The 17641-nt window shown below is 52.7% G+C and overlaps 6 protein-coding genes across 6 annotated transcripts; 3 read left to right on the forward strand and 3 right to left on the reverse strand.

The window, feature by feature from the left end:
- Positions 1-191: 191 nt before the first annotated feature.
- Positions 192-2815, forward strand: STEHIDRAFT_119132 (uncharacterized protein). The gene is made up of 10 exons (XM_007301048.1): positions 192-233; positions 341-506; positions 568-585; positions 643-738; positions 805-831; positions 901-998; positions 1086-1094; positions 1205-1705; positions 1779-1922; positions 1997-2815. The coding sequence occupies exons 1-10, from the start codon at positions 217-219 to the stop codon at positions 2283-2285; spliced, it is 1365 nt and encodes a 454-aa protein (XP_007301110.1). The 5' UTR covers positions 192-216; the 3' UTR covers positions 2286-2815.
- Positions 2816-3180: 365 nt separating this feature from the next.
- STEHIDRAFT_119134 (uncharacterized protein) lies at positions 3181-4589 on the reverse strand. Its single transcript, XM_007301049.1, has 4 exons — positions 4485-4589; positions 3739-4428; positions 3637-3677; positions 3181-3566 (listed from the first exon to the last, which is right to left on the reverse strand). Exons 1-2 carry the CDS (start codon positions 4525-4527, stop codon positions 3854-3856), a joined length of 618 nt encoding a protein of 205 aa, XP_007301111.1. The 5' UTR covers positions 4528-4589; the 3' UTR covers positions 3181-3566; positions 3637-3677; positions 3739-3853.
- Positions 4590-7266: 2677 nt separating this feature from the next.
- STEHIDRAFT_92803 (WD40 repeat-like protein) lies at positions 7267-9650 on the forward strand. The gene is made up of 12 exons (XM_007301050.1): positions 7267-7300; positions 7351-7615; positions 7671-8049; positions 8102-8289; positions 8341-8630; positions 8691-8724; positions 8778-8952; positions 9015-9103; positions 9168-9233; positions 9292-9333; positions 9385-9419; positions 9482-9650. The coding sequence occupies exons 1-12, from the start codon at positions 7284-7286 to the stop codon at positions 9591-9593; spliced, it is 1692 nt and encodes a 563-aa protein (XP_007301112.1). The 5' UTR covers positions 7267-7283; the 3' UTR covers positions 9594-9650.
- Positions 9651-9934: 284 nt separating this feature from the next.
- STEHIDRAFT_166341 (uncharacterized protein) lies at positions 9935-10479 on the forward strand (the record flags this gene model as incomplete). Its single annotated transcript, XM_007301051.1, has 3 exons — positions 9935-9949; positions 10011-10067; positions 10164-10479. 3 exons carry the CDS (start codon positions 9935-9937, stop codon positions 10317-10319), a joined length of 228 nt encoding a protein of 75 aa, XP_007301113.1. The 3' UTR covers positions 10320-10479.
- An 871-nt stretch (positions 10480-11350) lies between these two features.
- On the reverse strand, positions 11351-13789 carry STEHIDRAFT_52158 (glycoside hydrolase; the record flags this gene model as incomplete). The annotated part of the gene is made up of 7 exons (XM_007300461.1): positions 11351-11887; positions 11953-12418; positions 12475-12762; positions 12822-12940; positions 12997-13139; positions 13251-13288; positions 13344-13789. 7 exons carry the CDS (start codon positions 13787-13789, stop codon positions 11351-11353), a joined length of 2037 nt encoding a protein of 678 aa, XP_007300523.1.
- Positions 13790-15109: 1320 nt separating this feature from the next.
- On the reverse strand, positions 15110-17219 carry STEHIDRAFT_108671 (uncharacterized protein; the record flags this gene model as incomplete). Its single annotated transcript, XM_007301052.1, has 2 exons — positions 15110-17007; positions 17174-17219. 2 exons carry the CDS (start codon positions 17217-17219, stop codon positions 15110-15112), a joined length of 1944 nt encoding a protein of 647 aa, XP_007301114.1.
- Positions 17220-17641: the final 422 nt, after the last annotated feature.

Here is a 17641-nt window from a genome sequence, read left to right on the forward strand (position 1 = left end):
TGCTCATCGTCGGTCGCTCTGATCTATTATTTCTATGCATTGTGTGAGACTAGTGCTGAGCGGTGGGCGAAGGGCTGATATGGGCGATAGCGGTTCGGTATGCTCTATTAGGCTTTGCTCGGCCTCGTGTTCGTCGCACACCTCGATCCTGCAGCAGACGGCTTGCATGACTCCTGCCCTCCTTTCTTTAGACTTTCATCTTTCACGATCACCTCCATGCTGCACTCCCCAGCGTAAGCGTCCCCGTCCTTCAATTCCGTCCCATAAACACTCCCCACACCTCCCCTCAGCCGCCTGTCTCTGCTCTGATCACCCCGCTCACTCTGGCCCCGCTTTTCAGCTCGACAAACGTCAGCCTGCCCACCCAGAGCTTCTGGTCAAAATTCAAGGGCGGCTCGGGCCCAAAGAAGGAGTCTGACATGCGCCAACCACAGACTCCCAACATGGCCCTGACCAGACAACGACTGCTCACCCTCGTCTACGGGGATATGGAGACCGTCAGGATGGTGCGTCCGTACGCTCGCTCTCTTCAGTTCTATCTCGCTAAGATATCCATCATCGGACCAGCTGCCCACAACATACGCCGTATGTGATGTCCTCGCTTGCGCCACATTACGCTTTGACTGAATGTATCGAATCTAGGAACTCGATGCCTTGGCCAGAGATTGGATCAAACCCCCTCCGGACGCTATCTTCAGTCTCCGAGTACCCATCGACTATGTCCATATTCAGACCGCCGTAAGCGCCGCCACCCTATTTACTATCGACAGCCTATACAGCCATTTAACAAACAAGTATTATTAGCGTCTTGTATCCGGAGACTTTGTATACGTGCGTCCCCCTCTCTTTCTATCCGATCGTATCGGGGACTCAACCCGCCGTTCCTTTCGTCCTCTCCAGTTGACCGGTGAAGACTCGTACCAGATTGCCAGCTTTGGCGTTCCCGGTCTACGAGTCGAAATCGTCAGCGATGGTCCCCCGCCACCCGATGAACCTCCGTAAGTGCTGCCAAGGGCCTCACCGTCGTGTCCTACCATCCTCATCAGAGGGGCCGCGCTGCTAACGCTGCGGTTCTTCTCCGGTAGGACACCACCGTATGCATTCTTACCCCTCCTCAAGAAATATTCAACATGTTATACTAACGATGTTGTCTGTTCTTGATCGTTCATGCGATTTTTTATTTTTATTTTTGACTCGATGACAGCCCGCCGCCGGTGCTGGAGATGCCTGCTACTTTTAACCTTGAGCTTGTACCAGGTCAGCACGTAGCCCTCGACACGACCGTCTCCTCGGACGAACTCGACATGGCACGGATGGAAGACGGAACGACGGTCGACGGTATATTCTGGGGAAAACTCGACATCGTACACGACGGCGACAAACACTCCATGGAATTCAGCGGGACACGGATCCAAGCAGACGAGTACATGCCTGATCTCATGGTCGACTCACGAGTCATCACGAAGCTCGCCGTCGCCGCGAAACCGGCAACGGCGAAGTGTCGACTGAGTCTGCTCGCGCCGGCGGTGCAGTATGTCGATGTCACGCTGACGTGTTCGGATATGTGGAAGATGGGGGTTACGTGGCCGCCTGCGGAGATATTGGAGGATGGGAAGGTGAAGTATTTCTTGAGGGTTCATCCAGGAGGTGGATTCGAGCATTTCGAGACGGAGATGGTCGCCACTTCTATATATTATGAAGCGATGTGCGTCGCCGTTCTTCGTTCGAGCATGATCTTTTCGCTGATTGGTATATTAATGCTGGATCGTGGTGTATAGGCCTGAGCCATCGATGGTTGTTCCCGAAGAATTTGTAGCACCACGGAGCAGCTTTGCCATGTCCTTCAGGGACTTCATCCCCCATCTCATGAACGTACTAGACCAGCTCGGCTTGTCCGTCCACGCACGAACCGACTTCATCAAGTAAGCACCTCTCTCTTCCCAATCCTAACTGTACTCTGAGACCAAAGGGTTGACACTCTTACCCAACGCAACAGCACCCACCTCCACTCCTTCGCCCAACACAAGAACATCGCCTACCGCTTCCTCACCCCCGCCAAAATCGCGGCAGCGATCGACATGTCCATCACCGCCGAATCCTGCGTCTTCACGCGTCTATTCCTCATCTTTCGCGGTCTGACGGAGGACGAGATGGGGACGTTCGCGGGCGCGGGGGAGAAGGAGGCGAATGCGATGAATTGGAGGGAGGTCGTGGGGTGGACGGAGCTTTCGAAGGATAATACGGCGTTTAGAATCTTGGAGACTTCGGTTTTGGAGGTTACGTGAGTGTGAGTGGGTGAGGGTACTAGGAGGATGAGGGGTTTGAGGTTTCTTTTTCCTTGTTTTTGTTCTCTTCTGTTCTGTTCTCCTTTCTCGGGTCTGCAGCGCACGCACCTCTTTTGACATACTACTATACCATCTCATACCTGCCCGCCTCTCGATCCGTCGTCTGCTCGCTTCTAAGTTCTCTCTCTCTCTCTCCACGCGATGTCCCCTCTCTATTCTTCACTATATTTGCTGACCGGCTGAATCTACACACATGCATCCGTCCGTCCGTCCGCTCACGAATCTGCCCTACCTACCCATCACCCATGTGCCAGTGTCTGTCCGCCCTTTCTGCATCATGATGTACTTAGTAAACTTCCCCCCAACCCCCCCTCTCTCCTCGTACTTACCTCGTAGCTATGAAATGCTTTCGCTTTCGTTGGTCGTCTTCCTGCCATCCGTCCATTTCTTCTCATCCATTTCAATCATCGTGTAGTCGTCGTCGTCCGGTCTATGTACTGTGTGTAGTTTAAGTAGTCCGTACGCCCCCCTGTATCGTCGTAACATTTTCTCTCTCTCCTCTTTGTCTTTCTCTTACTCGTTGTTGTTTCCTCTATTCTCGACTGTGTGCGTCTGTGGGTGTTAGTGCTACTATTTTGGTGTTGCCGCCTCTGCTGTATAAGTGTCTTCCTTTGTCGCGATGGTGAATTATGTATCTAGGTTCGTTATCCTAGTTCTGGGGTTGTGACTCTCAATGCTGTTGATCTTGGTGTGAAGTAGACATCGTACTATGCACGAGCAGGGTAGAGAAGGATGTGGCAAACTTTGTGTATCCGCAAATACAACATCCACGGGCATTGACATGTTGTCAAGCAGATAGATTGGGGGCAGTCGCCGTCGAATCCGTGGAACCCTCTGACACAGTCCCACCCCTCGATCCTCAACCTCAGTCCATCTCTCCACGCATCGAATATGCAGTGCCACACGACCTTCCTGAGCCCGCCTTAGCCCTGGTCCTTCTCCCATACACAACTACTTATCGCCATGACAGCCTCGCACTCTCGGTATTCGCACTCAGTCCTCGATCGGAGGGCGGAGGGCGGAGGGAGACCTATGGTCAAGTGAATTCCGACTGACAACTTGACCGTCCGTGACCTGAGCATTTAAAGAAGTTGTGTCCTGTTCCGTTGCAGTTAGGGAATGAACGAGTATGGAACCATGACCGACGTGAGTAAAAATGTGGCAATAAGGCTCGCGGGATTCTGTAGTCGTGGCGCTTTGAATGCGAACGTCCTAACCCTCCTGGTGCAGAAACTGAGTCAGATAAGTGGTTCGCAAACGAGCAAACGACGGCCTAAGAAAAAATGTGTACCTGGGCGGCCTCTCGAGCGCTGTGCGTTCGCTCGGCGTGTCCTAGTGCCCATCAGTCTTTAGAAACAACAACGGCAGGGACGAGCTGACGGAAATCACTCACTGGCACGCATCTTCTTCGACAGCTTCGCCACTAACGAAGAAGAGAACGGCCTTCTGGAGTCGTCTGAGTTGTCGGATGCATGTGAACTAATATGCTTCGCTAGTACCCGGAGATCTTACAGTAAGTTCTCCTCCAGGCACTTCTCGAGGGCGATACCCCTCCGACCAACATCCACTAGATCGGGGCAGGACCATGGAAGGTAGAGTTTGCCGTGCGATCCTTTCACTGCAAATGACTGCAACAGGCCTTCGAAAGTCTGGTTGACGGCCTGGATGTACATGGTACAGGCATAGCACGAGAGCTTTGTACATCCAATGAACGGGTAGACGGGAATTTGATTCTCGAGCAGATATGCGACCAATAGGCATTCACAGTGTACGGTAGATTGCTCTCTGTAGAAGTTGAGATCTGTTCGAGTGAGGCCGGTCGGCGTTTTCTCCTGGGCGCGCGAGACGATTTCAGGCCAGGCGTTGTTCAAAGGTGGGTCCATGAACCAGGCCTGGAAAAGGTTGGGATCTAAGGATGCCACAAAGCTTTTCGTAAAAGAAGGTCGAACCCATATCGCGGTGGCGCTGTGCATATTGACATCTCGCATCGAGGCCGACATGACCGTCGACACCAGATTGTGGAGTGCTCGAGGAAGGTAGCAAGCTTTCTCCAGAATGTGGATCGCGGATCGATCTTTGACCACTGTTCGCCCATACTGTAAGAATCGCCAACATTGAGCATCGCAAAACGGCACTCACTAATGCTCTCTAATTCGCGGTATACCTCTCCGCGTTCCTCCATTATATTCGCGAGTGTGATGGAGAGTAATGTCCCGGCGTTGTGGAATTGCATTGATAGTAATAGGATAAAATTTGTATGGCTCGACTATGGTGAGAAGTTCATTCAACGCGAACAATACCTCGTCCAGGGTGGTCTTTGTCGCTTCGTTATACCTGCTGGCCTTGAGCGCGTCCCCAAGCCTCTCCGCGAGAATCCTGCATCGGTCTTGCTTCTGAATCCGGGTATACATCTTCCCAGAGGAAAATCCTTTTCGATGGCGGTGCCTATCTCGGAAGAAGGGGATTGAGAAGAACTGCTCCTTTCCCGTGTAATCTGGTGGAGTTTCTTGATGTGGCGAGGCAAGCCGCCACATGCCTGGTCAACTGAGGAGGTGGTGCATGATTGGTCGCAAAATATATGTTGACCTGTTTGGACTCATACGGCTTGACTTCTAGCGCTACTGAGACAACGGGGTTCTTGGCGGAATGAACGACCTCGAGACTTTCGGGAGTCGGCGGAGTATGGTAGGGCGGCGATTGAACTTATGAGTTGATGGGTCTTTGGTTCGGGGGCTTCAGCCTGCGCGAAGGAAGGATAGCTGCAGCGGTCACGAAGAACATGAGGGAATTGTTGGGACGCGGGAGGTAGGTATGGGTTTAAGGCTACTAGGTGGCAGGGTGTCAACTTTCGACGTCTTCGATTTTCGCAGCGAGGCCATTTTGGTTGCCTTGTCGTGTCTAGGCTTGGTCAGATGTACGGATCGAAACTTGTTTCCGGGAGGCCTAAACTGGTACAAAGCACAGAGAGTAACTGTGATGGCATGAAGTCGTCACGTACCGACTGGGAATGTCAAATATTTGAGGTGAGAGCGTGGTTCGAAAAGCCAACGGCAAGAACTTCACCGCTTGAGCTCCGGCAAGGCCCGGACCCTGTTTCCCGGAGTCTTCCGGTGGACCTCGGTGTTCGTCGAAGTCCCTCCTTTTGTGACTTATAAGCTTGATGCTTTATTCTTCTAGCTGAATTATTTACTCAGTCAGGGTTGATCCTCTCGAAAGAGGTTTGAATGACTCTAGGTGTATGTTATGATAAAAATGTCCTAAATGTTATATCCAGACCCCCAGCCGTTCGAGCCTTCGCACATGCTCCCCCCGATCCTCTTCTTCTCCTCTCCCCATGTTACCCCCATCCCGACAATATCTTCTCTCAATGTGAACCCCTCCCCAGCCTTCACCGTCATATTCTCGTCATCTCGCTCTTCGTGCTCGGCTCGCGACGTCTTGCAGACCTTCTAATCACCCCACTCCTCCTGCCTCTCATCCTCTTCTTCTTCTCCGCAGAGGAAGATTGTGCTCTGGAGGGACCCATGCTAGTAGCAGTGATCATGGTAGCTGTCGTCTTTGGGACTGAACGTAGGTTTGTCTCGGGATTGACGTGAAAGGATGATTGGACCCGAGAAACTGAGGCTGATGTCGACTGCGTGTCTTCCGATTGAGTACGAGTCACTCGGGAGCGGTTCTGACGGGTAGAGGATGAAGGGTGTGTGGAGACTATCGCAGAAGGCGGATCATTCCAAGCGGAGCCGTTGTCACTCCGAGTGAGGCTCGTGTCGCTGTCGGTCATGGTTTCGTCTCCCGCCAAAGCTTGAATCATCGGCTCTGTGGTAGCTACTAGCAAGAATGAGATGCCAGCCGCGATGGAGGAATTTCCCAAAGGATCTCACCGTAGAAGAGTCTCTTGTTCTTCGACATCGGGGCGACTCTCTTCCTGTCAACCTTGGATGCCCTCGGCGGCGGTCCAGGAGCTACGAGCATCGGCTGTTTCTGCTTCTCGTCCTTTAAATTTGCACGAGAGCCCGCTGAAGTGGGAGAATTGACATTGAAGCTACATGGAAGGCTCTTTTTGGAATTGGTAGAAGGTAGTGAAAGGTCGCTGGGCGTCGCGAAAGCCTGTGTGATCAAGTCGTGTAAGACCATCAAGACCGAGAGAAGCAGAGTCGCAAGCCACGGAAGAGCCTCCCCGTAGACAAAGACAAAAATGTCTTGGAAAAGGTCCCGCGTAACAGGTAAGAGTCGACGAGTGAGGAGGGTCAGGACGGGTTGGAGTATGCTTGAAAGTGTAGTAGTGATCGAGACGCGGGAGGTAGAATTGTTGGAAGGTCGTGAGACGACTGTATAAAGTGAGAGAACCAGAAGACATGATACATTCAAAGACAGTGTATTCCAGGGTGTGAGGAGCCCAGCGATAGTTCGAGGTTCGAGAGCTGGTATAGCGAAGGCATTTGCAGAAAGAAAGCTGTTGTTTGAGGGAAATGTGGTAACGGGGACGGCTGTTCCAAGTACTGGCTCGAATCTGAGCAGAAGTATGCGAGAAACATCATCAGGATCTAAGGCGCAGAGCACTACAGCGAGCGATGTGAGCGCAAGGGAGAGCCGCCGAGAACCTGTGCATAAAAGGATCGAGAGATATAGGAGGGAAGGAGCCGCTACGAAGGAGCATATCACGACAAGCAAAGATGAGGGTGCCATGCTTTCGCTGCCAGTTGAAAGAGACGATGCCAGCATCGTATAGTGGCGTAAGAAGACCACTACCCAGGGACTCTAGTGGTGGTATGGCGCAGAGTTGGCGGTGACGTGACAATACGCGTCAGTGACCAAAAGTGACCAGTCGTGAGTGTGACGTGACATTACGCGAAAGAGTGGCCGTAACGCTCGGTCGCGACTCGCGATCACATCACCTTGTTTAACCGGAACGCGTCTCACACTTTTGCCTACGCCAGAATGGTCAAGACAGCATAGTGAGTAACACTTTCTTGCCATGCTATACGTTGGTCTGAATTCGAGATAGTGAATTGGAACGCGAGGCGAATATTGCGAGAAATCGCGCTCTCCTCGAGCAACTCGAGCTGAAGGAAGCCGTCGCCGCACTCGGAATACCAGCGAAGACTAAACCAGAACCTAAACAGTCGAAAGCGAAGCCGATTCAGCCCTCTAAGAGAGTCAAGAAGGAAGCATCCGGGTCTGATGTGACAACGAGGAGACAATCTGCTCGACTTAAGAGGCCGCCTACGCCTGATCTTAACGAGAGCCCTTCGAAGAAGCGCAAACGCGAGGTACGTAGCTCCTTGTTGATATAAGAACAATACCAAGACACAGACCATTTCTTAGAAAGAAGAGGAGGATGCAAGGAAGAAGGAAGAGGACGAAAGGTTCGCAGCTGAAGAACGCGCTCGTGAAACTAAGAAGCCTCGTCATCAAGATCTCACGCTGTCGACCTTGGCCGAAAGTGAGGAACTAGAGGAGGGTAGCCTGACCAAATTTTATGGCGTTCTTCAGCAAGTCTGCAAAGTACCACACCCTCGTCGAGTGGGTGAGGACGATGCCTTCACGTTTGATGGCGACAGCAAGGCGGAGGAGGCAGAAGTGGGTGATCTACGGAAGAAGCTGAGCACTCTGAAAGTCGTAGCCAGAGCGAAGGTCACCCAGGACCGTGTCTATAGCGCTGCATACCACCCGGAGGTCACCAAAGACTTGATATTTTTTGGAGGTGAGGCACAAATTATCCTTTTGTGATTCACCAACTCACTCCTCATACGTAGACAAACATGGACAGCTGGGCATCTGGGATGCTCGAGCACCAGCCGATGAAGTCGACGATGACGAGGAGTCCTCGGTTCCCCCGGAGGACAAGGAGGGCGGCAAGTATTGGCGATTGCAGGCTCATTGGCCCGCCACGTCGAAATCTTCGATATCATGCATCAAATTTGATCCTCTAGACGCCCACTCTGTGAGTTCACCGTTCACGGCCCTGCACACGCTCTGACTTATGAAACTTTAGGTCTTCACTAGTTCATATGACTGTACCATTCGACAGCTCTCTTTCACCTCGGGACTCTCTCGAGAGGTGTTCTCCACCGACGATACCCTCATATCTTCCTTCGACTTGGCGCCTTCTGGTCACGAAATGTGGATATCAGACGCTCTTGGTGGTTTAACGCATTTGGATCTCCGAGAGGATAAAGCTCACGCCAGATGGTATCAACTGAGCGACCAGAAGATTGGAAGCGTCAGCATCAACCCACGAAGACCGGAGTATCTGGTGACCGCGTCGAACAGTCGCACTCTCAAGTGAGTCATATATCTTATTTGTGCTTTGGGCGTTCTGCAAAGCCTGACTACTTTTCATAGGATCTGGGATGTGCGTCGACTATGCAATCTTCCTGTGAGTATACTCGCGAATCAACAATTCCCTCAAATATTGATAAACGGTGTCAGGTTGTGGACGACTTGTTAGAATTCGACTCTGAACAAGTCGGAAGGCACCTCGCGTCACCAGCGGGGAAGACCACCTTGCGCGGTGAATGGAGTCATGGAAAATCCGTAAGCGCTGCTTATTGGGATCCAAGGGGCAGGTCCATCGTCAGCACATGCTACGACGACAAGCTAAGATGTAAGTTCCCAACACTGGCTTATAGTATATAGGTGGCCATACTCATATTTTCTTACCGCCAGTGTGGGACTTCAAGCCTTCAATATTCGACAAAGACGCCAAATTCCCTTCTACTCGCCCCTTCGCCCAGCTCAATCATGACTGTCAGACGGTATGAACATGTAGTGACTACATCTTTGCTTGACAGTGCTAACGCCTTCATGTTGGTCTCGCAGGGGAGATGGCTCACCATCCTCAAAGCTCAGTGGTCGCCAAATACCGATGCTCTCCCACATTTCACCGTCAGTCGTTTTGTCGAATTGCGCTTTCCAAGCCCGTACTGACTGGGCTGGGTTCTAGATTGGCAATATGAAACACTCTTTGGACATATTCGCAGGCAATGTAAGTAGCGTTCCCGTGCTTGGTTGCGCACTCAGCGCTGACATTTCCCAGGGCGATCTTCTTGCGAGATTACACGATAGCTCAAAGTACGTTCGCTCTTCCCTTTCACTTAATCAAAACTTCATGGCTGACTCTGACCTTCACGCAGGATTACCGCCGTTCAAGCCGTCACCGCGTCACATCCGAACGTAGTCGAACGTGCGGCCAGCGGAAATGGCAGCGGACGATGCGTGCTATGGGCACCGCCCGACGTCGACTAAGCTATTTCTTGAGCTGTGTTTTATTTCTTCGGGCTCCATATTTGAGCGGATCCTCATCTGTATTCTTATCATTGTTGTGTCTTTCTTGGATATACGCTATTGGCTTTGACAGGGAAATGTCACATTATTTCGCTGTTTCTATGTGCGTTCCGGTATGAGCTCAGGTTACCGTTGAACTTAACCTACGAAGTGCCACTTCAAAGGGGCCACCCTCGGAATGACGTCACTGGCCCGTTGGAGACGCTACCATTGTCATGGTCATCGCCTCCAACGGGCTCCTTCACAAGGAACCACTTCACGAACCTGCACAATAAATCACCACCGAGTATTTCACCTCCACCATGTCCACATCACAAGTAAGCCTCAGAGCATACATGCTTTCAACCGAATTTCGCCGATTTACTTGGCTAATAATAGGACGGCGCATGGAAAGCGAAGGAGACCAGCGAAGAAGCCCGGTACGCTCACCAGAAGGTACTGTTCTGTCCCCTCGAGTTCAAAACGAGTTTGAGCTTTTTTCAACTTCTTGACGCCATATTTATATCCCCTGTGACATGTCTGAACGAACAGGAGCAAGAACAACTCGCAGCATTGCGTGCTAAGAACTCCGATGCGAGCAAGCCTGCCAGCAGCACGAACACCTCGAAGGATCGTGATTTCGAGGGTGGCTATGGAGGACAGGAAGATCTGGAGGATAGGTATGCGACGACGAGTGGGGAGCATTGAGTATAAGATATTATTCGGGTGGTGGTAGGCTCTAGTCGTTTGCTCAGGGGCTAGTAGGAAGGGGAAGACAGGACGACCGACGAAATATGGACAGTTTCGATGTATGAATAGCTTTTCGATGCAGTAACGAAAAATATTGTCAGACCATACCTATCTGACCACTACCCACAGCCCAGGCTCTAATTTGAACTCGAAGCTGAATTGACGAGTCGGGTATACAGATCGGATAAGCAACCACCACTACTACTCTACTCTACAGCCAAAACCCGCCTGTGAACGAGCCTAAGAGTCAAGAAAACGAGCGTATTAATTGCGTGAATGACTGGTAGGCGAGATAGCAAATGAATGTGATTGGACGACCGAACAACCTTGAATACTGTAGCGGGCAAACCAGGCAAAACTGTCCATGATTCGAAAGTAAAAAAAGAACCAGCCGCGCTCTGCAAGTCTGAATCGGTGAGATCACGCAACGGCTCGGCTCGGAGATGGGTCGACTCATATGTGATGGACGAGCATGATGTGAACGGGTAAGAAGTGAAGTGACGAGGGTACAATGAGACACGGATACGAAAACAAGACGCAGCGGACAGGGTGAAAGAAAGGATAGCGTTCGTGCGAATAAGGTGTAAATCGCCTACTTGATTGCGAGCGCGTAGCTTTAGCGGTGAGGATGAGGATGAGGATGGGAAGATGATATAATAAACAAACAGGCAATGTCCATGAGAGCGATACGAGACTAGATGAGACGGTGGAAGCGCGACAAAAACGAGGCAGGGCAGGGGGTAAGTAGACTAGATAAACTGTAAATGTTGCTGCTGCGAGGGACAATCGTACCCAAAAACAGAAAAAGTTCTGAGCGACGAGCGACGAAGAACCGTAAAAAGGGAGAACTATACACACACTAGGAGATCGCTTCTAACATACTATTATAAGCAGCTCTCACAGACGCACACTAAAACACACACGTAGTCCGTTGACGAGCACATCACAAAAACCCAAAGAGGAAGCAGGTATCATACCATATCGCTTGATCATTGTTTCGGCGGCGTGGTAATCGTGGGTGGAGGAACATCCGCACGCTTCGCAGCAGCCGTCCCACACGCTGGTGGTGCTGCCTCCGCACTCTCGACCCAAGGAGAGAGATACGAACAAGTCGCGACGGGCACCATCATGCTCGTCTGATCCGCCGTGTTGAACCACCCGTTCCCGGCGTCGACGGTGGAGCCCTTCGAATCGGTGAACGTGGGAGGCGGAAGCGTGACAATAGTTCCCGTAGGGGTATACGTGGGTAAGTCAGTCGCAGCGCCGTCAGCGTTGGAGATGGAGGCGGGAGGCCAGGTCAACGAGGAGGTGACGGCAGCGGCGATGTCGCCTGCACCGGCGCCGCCAGTCTGAGCGGCGGAGAGGGAACCGGTCCAGGGATCGCTGTTGCCACAGGCGCCGACGGCCTCACGGGGATCGGTGGGTATCCAGCCTTGATCCAAACCGAGCGAGTAAGACCATGCTGGGGCTTCTACCTTACCGGTCTCGGAGGAGTTGCCGATTTTCCACGTCCAGAAGAACCAGTTCTAATATTAAGAGGAAATGAATCAGTAAAGCACACGGGAGGTATATTTTCGTAGTGGAAACGAACCTGGAGAGCGTCCATGCTCGACATCGCGAACGCCTTCATGTTATCCTTCGTCGTCTGGTTATAGTTCTCCCAGTCCAGCCACGGGTCACAGCTGCCGATGACAGGCCATGAGCCAGTATACGTTCCCTCGTACCGCGTGCCCAAGTTCACTCCGTTGACAAAGAGACCGCAATCGTTGATAGCGTTACTCCACTCGCCTGCACCGGTCATCCCAAATGCGTCCATCGAGGTGTTCATAATCGAACCCCACGCGGTGCAAGGCGCATTGATCTCTGAGCTGAGAGGAGCCGTGATTTGGTCCTGGAAACAGAGGTAGGGATGGTAATCAAGCGCAATCCGGTCGGCACCCTCGAGGAAGCCAGCCCATTTGGGCACACCAGTGAAACCGTCGTGGTAGGAGATCATGGGCCCATTACCCTCGCCAGTCCCAGACACACCACGAACAGCTTTGTACGCCTGGTAGTAGCTGCAGTCATCCGGTTAGACGCGAACACGACACAAGAGACAGAACATAAAACATACTAAAGCTCAAGGTTGTCAAAGCCAATGACAGAGGCTTGAGGCTCGTTGGTGACACCGAACATGACGACGACGTCTCTGTATTGAGGCTGTGAGATGAACTCGGTGATAATGCGAATGTAGTCAAGCGAGCGCTGAGCATTGGCCAAGCCCATGGTGCCGTTCATCATGCTGATTGTCCCCAAGCGACCCGAATGATTCCAACCGTTTTGACTGCCGGGCAAAGAATGCAAGTCGAGGTTGATCCGGATACCGTACTTGCGTGCCCATTTGATAGCCTTGAGGAAGTATCTGTGATATACAGATCAGACCCTTCAAATCATCATGGCGAAAAGTGACCGTAAACATACGTCCACGAGGTCTTCTCCAAGAAAGGCTCTCCGTCGCGAGTCTCGATAGCCCAGTAAGCAATAGGTATCCGAACGAAGTTGAGGCCAGCTCCAGCGATAGCCGCGAAGTCCGTCTCAGTCTATATCACTGTGTTAGTAGAGAACGTCCAATACGTGCAGCAATACAATGTCTCACGATGAACGACTTGTAATGGTCCTCTAGCTGTCCAATTCCGCCGCCGGACGACGTGTCTGCAGCCATGGCCTCGCTGAGCGTCCATTCGTCGATCGCGACGGGATTCGCATTGGCGTACTTCTGATACAGAGCAGGAGCACTAACTTGGAATGAGACGAGACGAACGGAGTGACAGCAGAACCGAAGCTTACATAAACTAAAACAAGGGTCAAATATGAGCTTCTTTGAAACTGAAGGACAGCTCATAAATTCACGTACAGGTTCCGTGACAAGCCACCCGCCGAGGTTAACCCTGCAATCGATTAGGATGAGCGCTTGCCAGATGGAGACGGACTGATTGCGCTCACCCTCTAATTTTATCCACACCCCAGTTGAAGGATTCGTTCAGCGCGGGACTCCACGACTGAGCGCGTGCGGCATTGTTGAACGGATCGTCCTCGTCGAAGTACCATGTGCCGCCGAAGCTGTTCGAGTAAGTGAAGGTCGACCCATCATCCATGGTAACAGTACTCCCATCTCCACCTGTCTTGACGGTCGACTTGGCAGAGCTGGGAGAGGAGCCCGAACTTGAGCCCGGGTCCGACGAGGAGCTATTGCCGGAGCCAGAAGCGGAAAGGTTGGAGGAGCTCTTCTTGGCGTTAATCGCGACTGGCACGGCGACTGCAATAGCGATAATGACGGCGACGACGATTCCGCCGATGATGAAGAGGTTTCGCTTGGACTTGAGTGGCCCTGGCGCGGCGTAGGTGTTCCGCTTCTCGCTCAGGTAGCGATTGGAGCCAACCTCGGCCATGGGCACGCCCGTGCCCTCGTCAGGATAGGGAGCGCTGGGGTCATCACGGTAGCTGAAGTCACTGCGTGGGTCTGGTGAGTCTCTAGCAGAGCCTGGCTGGTCTGTGTTCAGCGCGTAGACGGAGGAGTTGACAGTGGACTGAGGGCGAGTGTTATACGAGGCCACAGAGTCGCGGATGCTGGGACCCTCTCCGGGCACGGTGCCCATGAAACGAGGACGCTCGAGGGAGGCCATGGTGGTCGGATCAAAGTCAAACTGAAGATGATCGTATCCTGGAGTGGAGGAGGCAGAGGCAGCGATGTCCTGCTCGTCTCTGTAGGCCAGGTCGGGTGTGGAGTGGTTAGTCGGAAGGGGGTCGTACGAACCGCCCTGCGCTCCAGCCGGACGAGACATGGTCGGCAAGCGCTATAGGGTAAAAACTGGGAATTACGAAAATGCCAAAAGCGATGAATGAACGAAGATCTGTCAGGAGCATGAAGCGAGCCGAATTAGTGATTAATACGAACAACGAACGAGGGACTAGTTCGGTGGCGCCGCCCAAAAAGTACTGAAAGGCGACTGAAGGAAACAAGGAGGACGAAGGCGAGGACGTTGGGAAAGGGGACAGCGGGGCGAGGCTCTGATGGAGGTGTGGTAGAGAGCGTTGAACCACACGGAGCAAGTCCACCATCCAACTAAATATCTGCTCTCCGCCCAGCCATCACGCTTGTTATTTCCGGCGTCCAACCAATTGCCATGTCACGATGTCTTGCCTTTCTCTCCTCCTCCTCGGCTCGGCGTCGGCTCCTCTCCCTGAACCCAGCGTGTTCCATTTTTGCTGGTTATTTTTGCGCATTCCTACCTCGTTTCCTGCATTTTTCTCAGATTATTGAGCAGCATTACGGGAACATGGATGCGGGACGCGTGCAGGAAGCCGCGCGCTTTCCCCAGCTTTCCCGATCTGCATCTCTCGGCACGCCACGCTGCACTGCATCGTCCTCAGAAATAGATCACGCGCCCTCAACTTTATCCCAAAAAACGGCCATGCCAAGCCGTGGTTTGCGCCACATCACAGGTTAGTCTGTGCCACACGAAAGAGACCGCAAAGCGGGACATAACTGGAATACATGTCGACATCCACACGCCTGCTAAGGGTATATGTATGTGTGCTAGTAGGTATATGTGTGCTAGTAGTTACAGAGATAGAATGGTATTTGATGAACGGTATGATAGAACATGTTCCCCTACAACGCCCAAACCCTATCCACATGACAAAATTAGAACAAATCGAACAGAACACAAACACGCGAAAGTCGTCCATAAATCATTACCCCTCTCTCATCAATACCCACCACCGTCCATCCTGCTCTTCCTGTCCGGCCCATACAATCCATAGATACTATACGTAGGGCTCCTATAGTCCTCGTAGTCTGTCGGGTTCGCATGCGCCAGAGCCATCTGAGCGAGCGTAGGCAGCTGTGGCGCTGTAGACACTCTAGGCTGTTTCCAGGTGTCACGTTTCCGCGAGGCGGATCGAGATGAAGCCATTCCCGTCCCATTATCCATAGCCCTAGTCTGTTCGGCCACCCCAGCCTGAGAAACAACGTCGTCCGAGGACAACATCAACATCCCCAACGACGTCGTCGCCTCCAATCCCGGACTATCCAACATCCTCATCCCCAAGTCCTTCTCCTTCTTCGTCCCTCTCCTGCTCAACGAATCGTCGGGCCAGACGGTCATGCCCGGCGAAAGTGGATCAGGAAGTTCCGGCGTGGCGAGACCGAGCGCCATCGTCAACGCCTTCGTGCTTCTGTGACGTTGCTCACTCGACTCCGGCGATGGAACAGGTGGGACCGCGTGCAGATTGTCGTCAAAAGGATCGGCTAGAACAGGAGGCGGTACCCTCTTGACGTTCGACGTAGAGGCGGAGCCACGCACATAGGACCCAGCGTTGTAAGAAGCCTTGACCGGAGCGCGACCTTGAGCGACGGATTTGACTGGGGCCGGCAGAGTAGGCGATACGACTTCAGCTCCTTCGTAGGCGAAGTATTCCGACTCGCCGTAGAGGGTGGACCGTCTTGCCATGGCACGAGCGTCGAGTGTACTCCGGCGTGCGCTAGATCTTCTCTTTGACTTGGGCACGGGGTCGACTTCGGTGTTGGCCCCGGTGATACCTTGAAGAGCAGGATCACTGACCGCGACACCGATGTCTTCATGACCCCGAGCGGTCATCCGAGGCGTCCCGGGGTATATGGACATAGAGACAGCAGAGAGTCGGGAGGTACCAGGGTTCTGCATCTGTTGCATCATCGGCTGAGCGAGCATGACATTCGATGCTTGTTGTATCGTAGCAGTGTGAGCCGAAGAAATTGAGATACGGGGATCTTCTGTGTGTCTGGGAGCAGGCTTGCGAGACGGTGACGAAACGTTGCGAGTGCCGTACCCGCCAGGGGAGAGGAACTGATTTCCAGTGGTCGCTTGCTTCGGGATGCCAGACCGATACTGAGTCCAAGTCCAAGGTGCTTGATTGCTGCCGGGTCGAGAAGAAAGTCGCTCTTTGCCTCCGAACAACGGTGAACCGGGGTCCTCGTCCGGACCATCTAGGAAGTCGGAGTCGTGCTGAAGAATAGGCAAAGAGGGTCGTGGCATGGGTGGTCGACGAGGTTTCCTGCACATCCTGAAGACGACGTAGACGGCTGCTAGGAGCATAGCAGAGCCGATGGCTAGTAAGACGATAGCAACAGTCGGGAGAGACCCATGTGGTTGTTGACCGATGCGAGCAGCGCCAGCCTCGGAATTGCTGACAGGCGAATGAACCGGAGTAGAAGACGAGGAAGGATATACAGTATCAGACATAGAGGTGTGGCCAGTAACGATTGGAGCGTGAATAGTAGGCGTTGGAGCTGGCAGAGTCAGAGTAGGAGAAGAGACCGTAGAGACGACCAGGTTCAGTGTTGTGAGGCTCGAGTTCGTATGCGCGGGAGTCGACAGCGAAGAAGATGGAGACGGAGCGTTTCCAGAGGATGAGTGAGAAGCAGGGGGGTCATTAGAGGTACTGGTCTGCGCCTTCTCGCGGTTGGCCTCTGTTTTCTTTGGTGGGTTCGTGTGTGGCTTGTGCGATGGTTTGTCCTTATCCTTGTCTTCGTCGTCCGATTGAGAAACGACCAAGTTATTCACATTCGATTTCGAGGCGTTTTTCTGCTTTGTTTTCGTGTCGTTGCTTGCATGCGTGGAACGAGCTGAAGACGTGGTAGAGTGGCGCGACATAAGACCGAGAAACGAAAGGAGCGGGCGTGATACGCGACCAGCGCAGGTAGAGAACGATAAAACCGTGACCGTAAAAGCCGGCGGGATGATGAGAGCAAAGAGAAATGAACCAAAAATGAACGCGGCACCGACGCGCACCGAACTTTGACGCGGTCCACGCGCTTGGCGCACGTGATCGACGCATTATCGCAAAGCTGATCTCGCTTCAGTTCGCCGTCGCGCCTTGTCGCTCCTCCTCTCCCCTCGGATTCCCCCCTCATCCGGTTGCCATCGTCCATAATCTTCTTGAAATCCTACGATAGAGGTCGATATAGACGTCCCTTTCTTGCGTATCTCGGCTCAGCAGCAATCGTTTAGGTCATCGCCATCCCCATACAGTTAGATTATTACATACAGCGGTGAACTCCAACTCGGCAACCGCGCAGATATGAGCGCAAAGTGAGTCAAAGCCCGTTCCTCCGTAACCTTAAATATGCTCATCATTTCCCACATTTCCCCTTAGAATTGAAACGCGTTTGTCCGACTCGTCGCAGCAGACGCAGATCAACGGTCACGTTCTCGGCGGTAGCGAATTCGACGCGTCGTGGAAGCACCATAACGGCGACC

This window comes from Stereum hirsutum (assembly GCF_000264905.1).
Source record: "Stereum hirsutum FP-91666 SS1 unplaced genomic scaffold STEHIscaffold_3, whole genome shotgun sequence".
Classification (NCBI taxonomy): domain Eukaryota; kingdom Fungi; phylum Basidiomycota; class Agaricomycetes; order Russulales; family Stereaceae; genus Stereum; species Stereum hirsutum.

What these genes read in the sequence shown, in the direction of transcription:
- STEHIDRAFT_119132 (XM_007301048.1), top strand. An exon ending in ATGTCCATATTCAGACCGCC is followed by an intron (nt 739 to 804) that starts GTAAGCGCCGCC and finishes AAGTATTATTAG; the next exon opens with CGTCTTGTATCCGGAGACTT. An exon ending in GCACGAACCGACTTCATCAA is followed by an intron (nt 1,923 to 1,996) that starts GTAAGCACCTCT and finishes CCAACGCAACAG; the next exon opens with CACCCACCTCCACTCCTTCG.
- STEHIDRAFT_119134 (XM_007301049.1), bottom strand. Translation starts at nt 4,527, where the DNA reads ATGGAGGAACGCGGAGAGGTATACCGCGAATTAGAGAGCATTA. An exon ending in CCGCGAATTAGAGAGCATTA is followed by an intron (nt 4,429 to 4,484) that starts GTGAGTGCCGTT and finishes ATGGGCGAACAG; the next exon opens with TGGTCAAAGATCGATCCGCG.
- STEHIDRAFT_92803 (XM_007301050.1), top strand. An exon ending in ATCCTCTAGACGCCCACTCT is followed by an intron (nt 8,290 to 8,340) that starts GTGAGTTCACCG and finishes ATGAAACTTTAG; the next exon opens with GTCTTCACTAGTTCATATGA. An exon ending in CTACGACGACAAGCTAAGAT is followed by an intron (nt 8,953 to 9,014) that starts GTAAGTTCCCAA and finishes TCTTACCGCCAG; the next exon opens with TGTGGGACTTCAAGCCTTCA.